Below are 13,237 nucleotides of genomic sequence, written 5' to 3'. Positions count from 1 at the left end.
ACCGGGGTGAACAGTAAGTGAGCTGGCCACAAGGAAAAAGTGAAGTTTAGGAGTTGAGAGGAGAAAGCAGTTACAATGAATTGGTGGCCTCCAAAATCCTTGCATGGACTCCTGGATCTTACCTTGATGTTGCGTTTCACTGGGTACGATGAGGAAAAAAGAGGATAGATATTCCAGCTGTCTTTGGGAAACACTGTGAGGACAGCAGTGGTACGTGAAAATTCTGTGGTCCTTAGTCTCTCTGCAGCTCCTTACTATTGGATCATTCTTTGGGGTATCTGAAATGCCATCTTCATCTTTATGTTTTGCTCAAGCTCAAATTTTCCTGGTGTGTGTGTGTATGTGTGTGCACACACAGCAAGAGAGTGTGTCCATGCAGGAATATAACTGACTGGCAGGGCTGGGGTGAGTCACTGCACCTGGGGGAAGAAGGGATGATCACACTGTCAAGGGGTACTCTATTCTCTTTTAACCCTCAGTGATTTGGAACCCCAAGGTCACTGGTGTACTCTGTGGTGCTACTAAAGGGCCTTTGGACATAATTGTGGTCTTTGGGAAGGGACATCCTTGGCTTGCTGAACCCACCATTAGGATGGTGTTGGCCTACCACCTCCAAAGAAGTTCGCAATGTCTTTGGGGGTTAAAAGCTTTACTCCTGGGTATAGGATCTCCTTTGAGGAGGATGCACATGTTTCAGAACCACAGTGATATTGTCACACAAAATGGTAGAATGCACTGGACGGATTTTGAAATGGTCTGTTTTGCTATACTTATTTCACCTCACTTAAATAACCAACTTCATGAGTGTAAACTCGAAGTTCAGGGAAGACCCGTGGTAGCATCACATTCTAGAAACTTACTAGAAGTGACTCTTGGTCTCCACCCCAGGTTGACAGAGCCAGGCTCTGTGGGTTAACAAGATTTCCAGGTGTTTCCCATGCCTGGGAAACTCTAAAAGCTAGTGATTTAGTTCTTGGATGGCAGATCTGCTTAGTTGTTTGGTGTTAAAATTAAAAACAAAAATCAAACTGAACAAATTAACAAGATCATGTGAAGACCAATGGTGGCTGTCTGCTTAGGTCCAAAGTTTATATGTAAACTCATTCTCTGCAGTTTAAGTTTATTGTCAGGAGGAAAAAAAAAAAACAAACACAAAAAACAAACTTAGAGCTCATTCATCTTAATATGTCAGCACCCACCTTTAAGCCAATGCAGAACCATATAGATTCAGAACAGATGTCTTATCCAAAAAAAAAAAAAAAGTGCATCACAGTATAGGAGACAAAGATGCTTCTAATGAGGAAATAGAGATGTAGGGATAACATTGAACATCAGGAAGAAACCATTTGCTCTGTTGGTTCACAGCCTACATTTTTGCACCAAGTTTTTTCCCAAGGTTCTGCTACATGCTCACTCTAACACCTTCCCTACCTGGTAGCTTCTGGTGCCTGCTTTGTGGGCTTGTAGTCTGTGCAGAGAGCTTAGGGCACCCTCAGAGATGCCTGCTCTCAGAGGAGTGATGGGTGGCTTTCAGAAGCGCTGTTCCACCTCTTGCTCCCAGCAGCCATGGTGGCGGGTGCCAGGCCTGAAGCCCAGCAGTGGGTTGGCCTTCCTCCAGCCAGCGCTTAGGTTTTTGTGAGTATGGAGCGTGGGCCTCCTGTAACTGCCTCCTAAGCACAGCAGCCTGCTTGCTGTTGTCATCCTGCTATTGTCTGTGAACGGGCTATGTTATCTTCTCTTGTGAATATTAATTTCCCAGGAGTTAGGAAAATTGGGCTGAGAGAAGCCATCTCCAGAGCTGTGCCATGTTCCAGCAAGCCGAGGCCAAAGGATCAGCTCTCGGGATGGTGTGCAGGTTCCTGTAGAGTCCGTCCCTTCCCTCGGGAGGCCATAGTGTGACTCCCTGCCAGGAGGTGGATGGCAGAGCCAGGACCAATACCCACAGTTCCGTCTCTGGCCTTTGCTGCCTTTAAGTCACTTGCACATTGGAAATAATCAATATTTGCTCAATGGTTAGATTTGTAAATATGAAGGAGAAAATTGGTACTCCAATCAGAAGTAAAGTTGATTGCAAATTCTGATCTCAGAGCGAGGGCTGGAGGGTGCGGATGGCCTGCACTGGGGTGGCTACAACCCAGTGCTCTGCAGCTGCTGTGAGTGGATGCCAGGTTCGGAGCAGAGGACGTGCCCGAATCACTTGCTTTCAGCGACAGCAGTTTGTCATAGCAGGACAAAAATTACTTTGACAATCATACCATGGTTAGAATAGATTCAAAATTGTTTTTTAAATAAAGACCAAATAGGGCCCTCCCTGGTGGTGCAGTGGGTTAAAGCACAGCACTGTGAAGCTATTGCAGCCACTGTGGCTGGAGTTTGATCCCTGGCCAGGGAGGTGACCCATATGGCACAGCAGACCTCTCCTGATCCGCCCACTGCTCCCCTCAGCAGTGTACTTTTTCAGTCTGCCTGTTCTGCTGCTCACCCTGTCTCTGGTGACTCCTCTCATCCAGACACCTCTGTTCGGTATGTATAAATAAATAAATTTAAAAAGACTAGTAAATTGAATAAATGGATCCTGGGGGTAGCCTGCATAACTTCTCTGTTTGAAGTGGCAAGTTTTCTTAGGTGAGCACTGGGCAGAGCATTGTGGCCAAATACAGCCCCTGCTGTTGTATAAAGTACCAGCCGGCAGCAGTCTGCTGTCTGCCTTTTGCTCCCTGAGGGCCATGACATGGGAGTAGCTCAGGGGCCTTGGGGCTGGAGGGTCAAAGCAAGTAGGGCTAGTCTCAGAAAGGCTGTCGCCAGCCAGGGGTGGCTGTTGGTGGAAAAATGGATGCTTTGCAGCTTGTGCCGTGACCTGTGGCCTCACCTGACACCCTTGTGTTTCCTACTATGCAGGTGACAACTGGTGGAAGAGCCAGCTACTACGTGTCCTACCGGAGAGAGGCCTTCGCTCAGATAAAGCTGCCCAAATACTCCCTGCCCAAGGTACGCACCACCTGCTGGCCAGGTTGGGGAGGTCGGGTGGCAGGGACTGTCCTCAGCCCGACTCACCTGAGGCTTTGGCCTCTGCTACTATCATTGAAGCTTGCTTCTGTGTTTCCCTTTCAGTGTGGTGCAAAAGAACTTGGCTTGCTATGACTTACACATCCCATGGCCCTTGTGTGATTTTCCAGAGGGGTAGTAAAGGGGCACCAGCTTTGGAATCTCTTCCAGGGCCCTCTCCCAGCGTGGCCCAGACAGGAGCACAGATGCTCTGTGTGTGAGTGTGCATGTGTGTGATTTGAGTATATGTGAAGGTCCACAGGCGAGTCTCGTGGCTTTCTTCTTCTCTGTCCATTTTAGTGCAAAGTAGAAATACACTGTCTATGCTTCTGCTGCCTTCTGCCAATATGAGTAATTAAAAAGGACTAATTTACTATAATGTTCGTATCAAATCACTGCTTTTTAACTCCTTTATTGGAAAATCATAAAATTCACTGTAAGTTTTGTGAGCATTGGCTTCCGGGAGGCAATGGATCTTAGATGTGAGTGCAGGCAGGATATAATTGCAGCACCTCATGAGGCTACAGGGAGGCACAGTCTCTGGTTGGACACATATCAGGTGGACTGTTCCAAGGCCTCGGAACTCTAAGCTGGTGCTGGGAGAGTCCGGAAGAGGGAGGGATTTGGGGACAAGAAGGTGGGTAGTCTTCTACCCTCTAGTTGATTTTCTTTCTTCAGTTCTGCACATAGGTGGGCATCTCTTCACTCATTTCTTTGTCATTCATCCATCAAACTATATTTTCTGTTTATGTTTTACTCTGTGTCAGACAATGAACAGCTCTATAGGTAGAGAGTGAAGCAGACACATGAACCCTTGCCCTTCTCAGAGCTGATTTTCTGGTAGAGAACAGAGATTGCAGGCCTGGAAGTTCAAGGGCCCTTGTGGTAGAAAAGGTGCACCTAACCAAGTGAGGGTGGTGAGGGCTTGTTTCATCTCTGCCTGTGTGCATGCTTTATTTATTTTCAACTGTCTTAGGAAAACAAACACTTTGCTCCCCTGGGCAGTGTGACTGCAGGTGGGAACAAATGAAGCCTTGAATTGATCACAGGCCTAGAACACTCCATTAATGACTAGCAACCCCATGGCAATTTATCGCGATGGTGCACGATCCGTGCGGCCCCTTTTATAGAGCTTCATCCAGAGCAGCTTCTCATTAATATGAGGGCTGCTGTGCAAATAGCTGGATGGTTATCGATTCTCTTTATTAGCCGGCATCAGCCCAGATTTTCTTCCTCAGTGCTGAGGAGGTGAGGATGGGGTGTGAGTGTAGGAGGACATGGGCGCTTTCCATCGCTTAAAAATGGAAATGATTTTCACAATGTGGTTGCTGGTCTGTGTGGTGCTGAGGCATCTGCTGGGCATTTTGCTTAAAAACAGAAGCACAGCAAAGATCCCTCCCCATTGCCCTGCACTCTGCTCCCGGTCTGTCTGCTCAGAAGCCATATCCTGGGGTGTTCCCTGACTTTGGAGTGTTTCGCAGAAGTTGAAATGAAGACCATTAATAATGAAGACCATTTTTAGGAGCAGCCACCTCTGCTGAGTCCTCCATAACCCAGTCCCTTCATATCTGGTTGGCACTTCCAGCCCAATAGGCGTGAGAAGCCCATAGCAGCAGAGGACACAGGGGCGGGGCAGGGGAAGGAGGCCACAAGTTGGGGTGCCCAGGGACCAGGCGCTGGAGCGGACACCTGGGCCTACCACTTACTGCTCCACGAGCCCAGGTCTTCTTGTATGTTAACTGGGATCACACCCAATTGTGAGGATTTGTGAAGAGACTCCGTGTTGGTAAAGTGGAAAGTGTTGTGCAAGTCTAAGGAAAGAGTGTGACCCAGAGTTCGGGTTTAATACTAAACCTCTTCACCTGCCTGGTGTGGAGATCAGCGCTCCTTGCTAGGTCAGATCCCAGCTGACTTTGGACTCAGTGTTGCCAAAAGCCCACTCTTTACCAACGCTCTCTAATATGCCCTCTCATGTCTCCCAGATTTAGATTTATTCTTAACTTGCTGCTCTAGCCATCTGTTTTTTTTTTGTTTTTTGTGTTTTTTTTTTGATTTGTTTATTTATTTATGCATACAGAACTAGGATACAGGCCAGAAGTGCAGAGGCAGTGAGAGGATTCACCAGAGACAGAGTAGGGAACAGACCAGGCAGAATGTCAAAGTACACTTTTGAGGGGAGCAGCGGGCAGGTCAGGAGAGGTCTGCCGCACCATGTGGTCATCTCCAGGGCTGGGGATCTAACTCATGCGGAAGTGGCTTTAGCTTCTTAGTGCTGTGCTTTAACCTGCTGTGCCACCAGGGAGGGCCCTCGAGCCATCATTTTTAAGAGAGCAATTTGGTGTTGTTTTTTTACTCCCTTGTTTGTTTCTGAAACTCAGTTTGGAAGTGATGACATTGAACCCTACCTGAGTCCTGTAGTATTAGAACACACGGACGTTTAAGAAAGCCCCATTTTCTTAATTTTTTCTGGATGTGTCTCAACATAACAAACTACCCTTCGCTCTGTCTTTCTTAGACTCAGAAAATATCCCGGTTTGTCTTTGATAAAAAGAGATTCTTATTCTTTGTCTCATAAATGACTCACTTAACTGCTTCTCCCCATTGACTCTGATCTATGGACAAAATGCCTGCCAATTTGCCTTGACTGAATTTAATGTGATATTTCTTCTCTCCCTGTTCCCCACTCTTCCACAAGGAGTGTGCTCACACAGTGAGTCTGACCTCTCAACCAAATCTCTGCACATAGTACCCCTCATCTTCCATTCTCTTGCCTAAAATCTTCCAATAGTGTTATGTTTTCTTCTGAGTAAGACTTGGGTGTGCCACACAGAACTTCTCGTGATGGGATCACTTCTTGTACTCACCTCTCTTAGAGGAAGCTGGTCAAGCTATTCCAAGTCCCACCCATTTTCTTTCAGCCATTATAAGCCATGATAGTCCTTTGCCATTTCCAGTACCTCCAATGTAATGTTCGGTCAAGTGTACGGACATCCAGGAGAGTCTGTGTTATCATCACACCAGGTCAGACTTTTCTTGGGGCCAGCTTCTGCCTCATGTTATCCCCCGCATTTCTAGTGTAAGTTTGCTGCATAGCTAATGCTAACATAGGCAACCTAAGAACAAAGCTACTTTAGACCCTGATTACAGGAAAATGTTTCAGTAACAATAAACTGTTTTCACCACTGTACACCTGGGGAGTCAGTATGGCTCTCATTTCACTGGCAGGGAATAGGGAACATGCTATGTATAATTGTTTTCTAGTTAAAAAACATGTATGTGGTTATGTCTGTTGCTCTCCAAGTTCTAAGTGTGTTAAAGACTCAAATAGAATTTACTCTTATTCCTCCCTTCAGACTCTGTCTTTGTGAACAATCAGATTTCCCCTTAAATGTTCTCAAAAACACATAGCAAGAATGTGCTTGCAAGGAATTGACACATGCTTTGCATTAGATTAATGTAGCAGGAATTGAGAAATAACATTTCTGTTATCCAGATCCCTGTTGGGCCCATTTTAGCCATTATTGTCTTCCTTTGTTGTTGAGGACTTAATATTCTGGTTATTATTGGTTGACTCTATTCAACTGTAAGAACTATGTGGAGAAAGGTCACACTTCAGAGCCATTTAAAGAGTGATTCCCAGGCTACATGTACCAGAATCATCTGGAGGGATAGTTCAGAAGTTAGAATTGGAGCTTCCACACCTGGCATACTGAATTTGAATCTCAGGCACTGGAACACATGAGGCCACTTGCTATTCAGTTTCCAGATCATTTTCATGTATATTAATATTATACTCCCACTAATAGAGTTTGACTTCTTTATTTACATGGTTTTGGGATTAAATCTCAGTAATATCATTTGTTAGATAAGTAACTTTGGCAAATTAATGATTTCTCACACATCTCAGGCATCCCAGAATTATAGTTATTAAGAGAAGTTTTTCACCCCAGTGCCTGGAATATCTGTTTACCAGATGACATGGTCCCAACATAGGTATAAACCAAGACACACTCAGAAAATCTGGCTGCCTCTAATCCTGACCATGCTCCAGTGTTTCTGTTGTTTTTTCTACTTCTTTTACATTTGTTTAGTCTGAAATAACTTAGCTCATTCATTTTTATAACCAAAACATCTGGGAAAAACCAGGCATTTCAATTGCATTTTTAACAGGGTAAGTGAATTTAATCCGTATTTCCTGCAGCTGCTATTTCCCCTCCTACTGGGTTCTTGGGCTTTCATTCCCACCAACACAACACGAGCTCATCACATGGTTTTTTAAGAGTAAGTCTTATTTCCATTTTCACGCAGCTCAACAGGAACTTGTAATTCTACAAGGTGGGTAAGCACAGAGGAGTAAGTGAGGTCTTAGTCAAGGTGACCCAGGGAGTTCAAGGCCAGAGGCTGATGCCCAATCGAGAATCTCCAACAAAAATTCCAGAACTTACTTTCTCACTTTCCCACTTCCCAGTTATCCAAATCAAATCGGCTGTTCCTTCATATAGTATCTCAAAGGAGCTCTCCATAGTTCTGATTTATAGATATTACTGCCTCCTTTATTGTTGAAATAATTTCTTGGAAAGTTTGGTCAAATAAGGCAAAGGCTGGACACAATCTGATTATTTCTTTACTGTCAACTCCTTTCGCATGCCACTGTCACTAGTGTTTTCCACTACAAGGCTGCCTCCCTCTGTTATCCAGGAATGCTATCATTGTTTGGGGTATGCATACCCCTATACTTATGTAGTTTTTACTACTCCGATTTGTCAAATGTTCATGCATTTTTAATATTCTTCATGAAAAATGTAATTCCCTTACATAAGGGCTTGTGTTTGTAATACTCTTTGCAAATTACAGTGCCATATATACAAACTAACTTTTATAAAACATTTTGAATAATTAGAGTTGATTAGAAATGAGTCATTACAAAAATAAAAACTGAGGTGACTTCAGGGATCAAAAGTTAACATTAATTTGCAAATGACAGAGTTCAAGTAAATATATATATACTGGGATTCTGGTGAGTATGAACTCCTCCTGAAATAGCACATTCTTAGGTGTTCAGTGGAGGCCATGGTCAAATCAAACATTTATAATTCATATTAATGTCTTGAGTTATTGATCTGCAACTTCTGACCTGGAAGCTATATATCCAGATTAATAGAAACTAACAAGTAGGTGAGAATCATAACACAGAGGCTCTAAAACTGATTCTACCACAGTGTAATTTGAGGCAAGTTGACAAACCACTATCTGCCTTAAATTACTCCTCAGTAAAATGGGAATAATCATACTTAATGCATCATAGAATTACTTGAACTTTTAATTAAAAGAATACATTTAGGTGAGTTAGAATAGTGCTCAAATTGTGGCCCAAATCTACACTATTTTTGTAAGAAAAAAATTAACATTCATGGGAAATGATACATTCAACATTGTACATCTGATTTGTAGCAGAATTTATATTGTGACTTAGAACACTTAAATGCTTAAAAACACAATGAGATACTACCTCACCCTAGTGAGAATGGCACATCTTCAAACAACTAGCAACAACAAATGTTGGTGAGGATGTGGAGAAAAAGGAACTTTCCTGCACTGCTGGTAGGAATGCAAACTAGTACAACCACTATGGAAATCTGTTTGGAGGTTCCTCAAATTGCTTAACATGGAGCTTCCCTACGACCCAGCAATTCCACTCCTAGGTATCTTCCCAAGACACAAAAACACTAATTGAAAAGGATACCTGTACCCCCATGTTTATTGCTGCTTTATTTACAATTGGAAAAACATGGAAGCAGCCCAAATGCCCAAAAGTAGATGACTGGATTAAAAAGATGTGGTACATATATACAATGGAATATTACTCAGCAACCAAAAAAAAGAAACACATGTCTTTTGCAGCAACTTGCATGGAGCTGGAAAAATGCTTAGTGAGATGAGCCAGAAAGAAAAAGAAAAATACCAGATGGTTTTGCTCATAGCAGGAGTATAATGGACCAGGCTAGAAAATAATAAGAATAATGAACAATCATATACCAGGGACATTTTGTGGGAATGGAGTGGGGAATGGGATCAAACGGGGGGTGGAGGGGGAGGGAAGTGCACAGGACTATGGTGATGGCACATGGATGACTTGGTGATGGGAAACCCATGGGAATTACAATTGAGATGAAAAAAAATGTACAAAATGATGTAAAGATAAACTGTTATATAAAAAAAAACACTTAAATTCTAGATTGATTTTTTTCCCTCTAAAACAATGCTTTTCAATAATTACTTTATTAACAGCAGAATTCCCCTACCTTCATTCCTCAAATATTGCAGATTTATAATTTGGTTATTATAGATTTACAGTCTATATTATATTAGTGATGCTGATCTGAATTAAACAGTTTGAGGTTCAGATCCCACCTACTGGCTATGATATCCTTCTTGTGACCTCCAATACTGTGAATATTCCACAGAAATATGTGAAAACCACTACACTAAAGCTTTTGAAAACATAAATGAATATCTAAAGAGTGAATCCCTATCTTCTTTGTGTGTGTGAATTTTCTCTTGCAAGTCAACATGTTCTGTTAGCACTGACACTAACTCTCAAATAGCAAAATAAAAAATGAAAACAGATGAATCCCTTGAAATTATGGAAAATGATACTCACTAAAACCCCTTACACACATCTTCCTGTCACTTAACAAGGAAAAGAAATCATGAAACTCATAATTTATAGTGTTGGTCCACAAAGAATTGTTTAACGTTGCCTATAACTCAAGCTTTTTCTCAAACATTTCATAAGTCATAGTAATTACTCTGCATCCCATCAGGCAGGAAAGTGTGGCAATCTGTTGTCTTACTGGTCTTCTGTCTTCTCACAGGACATGCATATCATCAGTACTGATGAGAACCAAGTGTTTGCAGCAGTTCAAGAATGGAACCAAAACGACACGTACAACCTCTACATCTCAGACACACGAGGGATCTATTTCACCCTGGCCATGGAGAACATTAAGAGCAGCCGCGGTCTAATGGGAAACATCATTATTGAATTGTATGAGGTATGAAGTCAGGAATGCTTTGTACATGGATCTGCCTCTTTTCCTTGAGTTTTAGTGGTAAAACAAACAAACAAACATAAAAACAACACTCCTGGTATGTGAATACCAGGATTAGAGTCAGATATCTTGGGTTCAGGTATCAACTGCCATTTAGCAATTTATTCAGGAAATAATTTATTCAGGAAATAATTTATTCAATTTATTCAGGAAATAATTTTAGGATAAAAATTTTACCAGATGAGACTATTGTAAGAATGAGAGATAGTGAATGCAAAGAATCTAGTATGGTGGTCAGCACGATAAACTTTCCACAGATGACATCTAAGTTTGATGTTCTTGTACATATGATCATGATTACAAGCCCTTCATGAAGGTTCTTGATCTAAGTGCGATCTGCTCTTTTAAAAACCCTTTCAACTCTGTACTTCTGTGGACTCTGAGTAGAGGAAGTATAGTAAAGTCTAAGTACCTTACTTTCTTTGGAAAAACATGTCTTGTAAACATTTTTTTTGGGAAAGGAAAAGTGAGTATCAGTGAGTATCAGCATTTCTAAAATGCTACCAGATGTGAACATCTCTGTATGGTGAAGAACTGACCTTGACTTATATGTTCGGCATGATATCCTTTCTTGGCCTTCAGTTTTCTTAAGGTTTTGTTTTTATATTTGATTATCAGTTAAAGAATAATGTACCAGAAAATCAAGTGAATCTACATAGAAACTAGAGAAAAAAAATTGTTTCAATGATTATAAGGAAGTCGTGCCTTTTATATGTGTGGGAACATTGACAGTCATGGTCATAGTGAAGGGACTTGACTGAATGCTGTGGTGTGATAGATTGATCTGAGCAAAGAGAGTTTCTCATTATCCAACATTGAGTAGTGACTGCCCATACAGCCCACACAGGCTATGTTGGTTGAGGTCATTCATTCATGGAAAGACAAGTTGTCTGTTGTTGGTGGCAACAGTTTAGGCCACCTGCTCTCTTATTAGATTTCCTCTCTGGGGAGTGAGATTGCCTTCAGATTCAGAGCAGAGGGAACCATGTGTGAGATCCTGCTTTACAGTGGGCAATTCTGAGCAGTACTGTCAAAGTTCAGCACTCCTGTATTGGGATGGAAGTTGATTGCTCAATCATTAAGTGGCGTGAATATGTTCGAATTCTAGTTATTACATAGAAATAGTGTTTCACAAAGGCATAGAGCAATGGAAGGATTTTTTTTTTTTTAAGAAAGTGAAGTGAGCACGGTAAAACAAAACCAACAGAAGTTCCATAATTTCTTAGGATGCAGTGGACATGTCCTGAAGTGATTCCCTTAAAAACAATGTTCCACTCTGGAAAACATTCAAGATTTCTCTCTAGAGCTGTGAAGACATGGTGATAACTCAGGGGTATGGACGGCTTTTGGAGGCTTATATCTCCATGTCTCTAATTATACCAGAAAACAGAATGTATCTTTTGTTACTGGGCAGTATATCTCATAGGAAGGTTTGGATAAATGTTCCAAGGACTAAGGTCATCCCAACTACATTCCTGTTTGCACAATTGAGATTAGAGTTAAGATTATTCATGCTCCTGTGGTCAGGTCTCAGTAGGAAAGTGTAGCCATTGCTGAATATGGCCTTTCATTTGAGAAATCCCTTGGACTTTCGCCCCACTGATATGGTAAGTTTGTTCCTGTGCTGTCGCTTCCTTAAGAAAGGGAACTTGGGATTCCTTGGTCATTTAGAATTGTGAGACACTTTGATCTGAAGTGACCATGAATCAAAATGAAGAATGTAGCTAGATAATGTGTATTTTTATTCTTCTTGCTGAAGTAGGTCTTGAATTTTCAGTCTTGTTGGCAAAAATAAATGCACAGTGTCACTACATCTACAGAGGAGCAAGACATACCAGACAAGGCAACTTCTCTGAAACCAGTTTTCCTGAACTTCTTACTCATTCAATTTTTCCAGGGTTGATTTGCCCCTACTCTGTGTGTTAGCCTATGAGGGAAGCAGAAGATGTGTGTGTGTGTGTGTGTGTGTGTGTGTGTCTGTGTGTGTAGTTTGTCGACTCTGAAGGGATCACTAAACAAAGTTCCTTTTTCACTTGTGCAAGGTTAGCACTACTTAAGACAGGAACAAAGGGTGAGGCAAATGGAGATCAATTGTCAACTTTATTGCTTTTAAAATAAATATAAGAGTAACTGGACTTGTTAATAATATAGCCCAGAATTGGACTCATCACCCATGAGCCTGTTTGGACTCAACCTTTCATGGAGCCTGTTTATGCCACAGTATTGAGATACAGAGAATGGAGTCATTGTAGGTAGATCCCCAACACAGCAGAGATGGGGATAAGCTGTACATGCTCAGTTTTCGTTTTTTTTTTTTTTTTTTCTGTTCAATTTACCAATCTTATTATCAGCACTTTTGCCCTGGGAGGAAGAAGTGAAGTAATGGTAGGCATTCCAAATGTCAAGAATGATGCGAGTCAAGAGTTGGATGGATGGGGTAGAGTTGTGGGACGATGAACTAGCTGGTCTAATTATATAGAATAGATGCTTGTCAGGTACAAGAATGACTGCTGGATAAGTAGCTGGAGTTCAGCTTTTGGAAGGCATTTAATACCAAGGGAATAAATTGGATCCTGACATTATCTAGACCATGACCATATTGAAGGTTTTTAGAGGGCAGTACTGTTTTGCACCTGGAGATGCATTCTGTGATTTGGAGATAAAATTCAATTTAATTGGTCTCTAGGGGTCATTAGACTTTAACCTTCTTCACTGGAGAGTCACATAGAAATGAAGATTGTGTACCATATGGCCAGTTAGCAGAGACTATAATTTTCCTGGACTCTAAATGCCCTTGAGTAATGCAGCTGGGAAAACCAGTATGTTTTTACTTTCAATTTAGCTAAATTAACACACTTCTATGTGGCTATTTGTTTGATGAGACTGGTGCACGAAACTTACTATCTACTGAGAAGATATAGAGGACTCTTAGTGATCACAGTCAACTTGTGTTTGAGCCTCTGTGCCCCAATTTGTGGGATCACCAAACAGGGATGTTAATTCAACTTAGATATTGGGGGAGTTTTAAAGATGAGTCTGCTAAAAGAGTGAATTGCTGTAGTATGGGAGAAAATTATGCC

General features: G+C 41.8%; 1 protein-coding gene across 1 annotated transcript in view; it reads left to right on the top strand.

Annotated features, from left to right (window-relative positions):
- SORCS3 (sortilin-related VPS10 domain containing receptor 3) overlaps positions 1-13,237 on the top strand; it is a 503,865-nt gene that overhangs the window by 406,272 nt on the left and 84,356 nt on the right. Inside the window, exons 8-9 of the mRNA XM_004680459.2 lie at positions 2,899-2,988; positions 9,921-10,100. Coding sequence (XP_004680516.1) covers positions 2,899-2,988; positions 9,921-10,100 — 270 coding nt within the window. The remainder of the gene's footprint in view (positions 1-2,898; positions 2,989-9,920; positions 10,101-13,237) is intronic.

This window comes from Condylura cristata, unplaced genomic scaffold (assembly GCF_000260355.1).
Source record: "Condylura cristata isolate star-nosed mole 26May11 unplaced genomic scaffold, ConCri1.0 scaffold00011, whole genome shotgun sequence".
Lineage (NCBI taxonomy): Eukaryota > Metazoa > Chordata > Mammalia > Eulipotyphla > Talpidae > Condylura > Condylura cristata.
The sequence above is the reverse complement of the archived record's forward strand: the minus strand, read 5'-3'. Positions and strand labels throughout refer to the sequence as shown.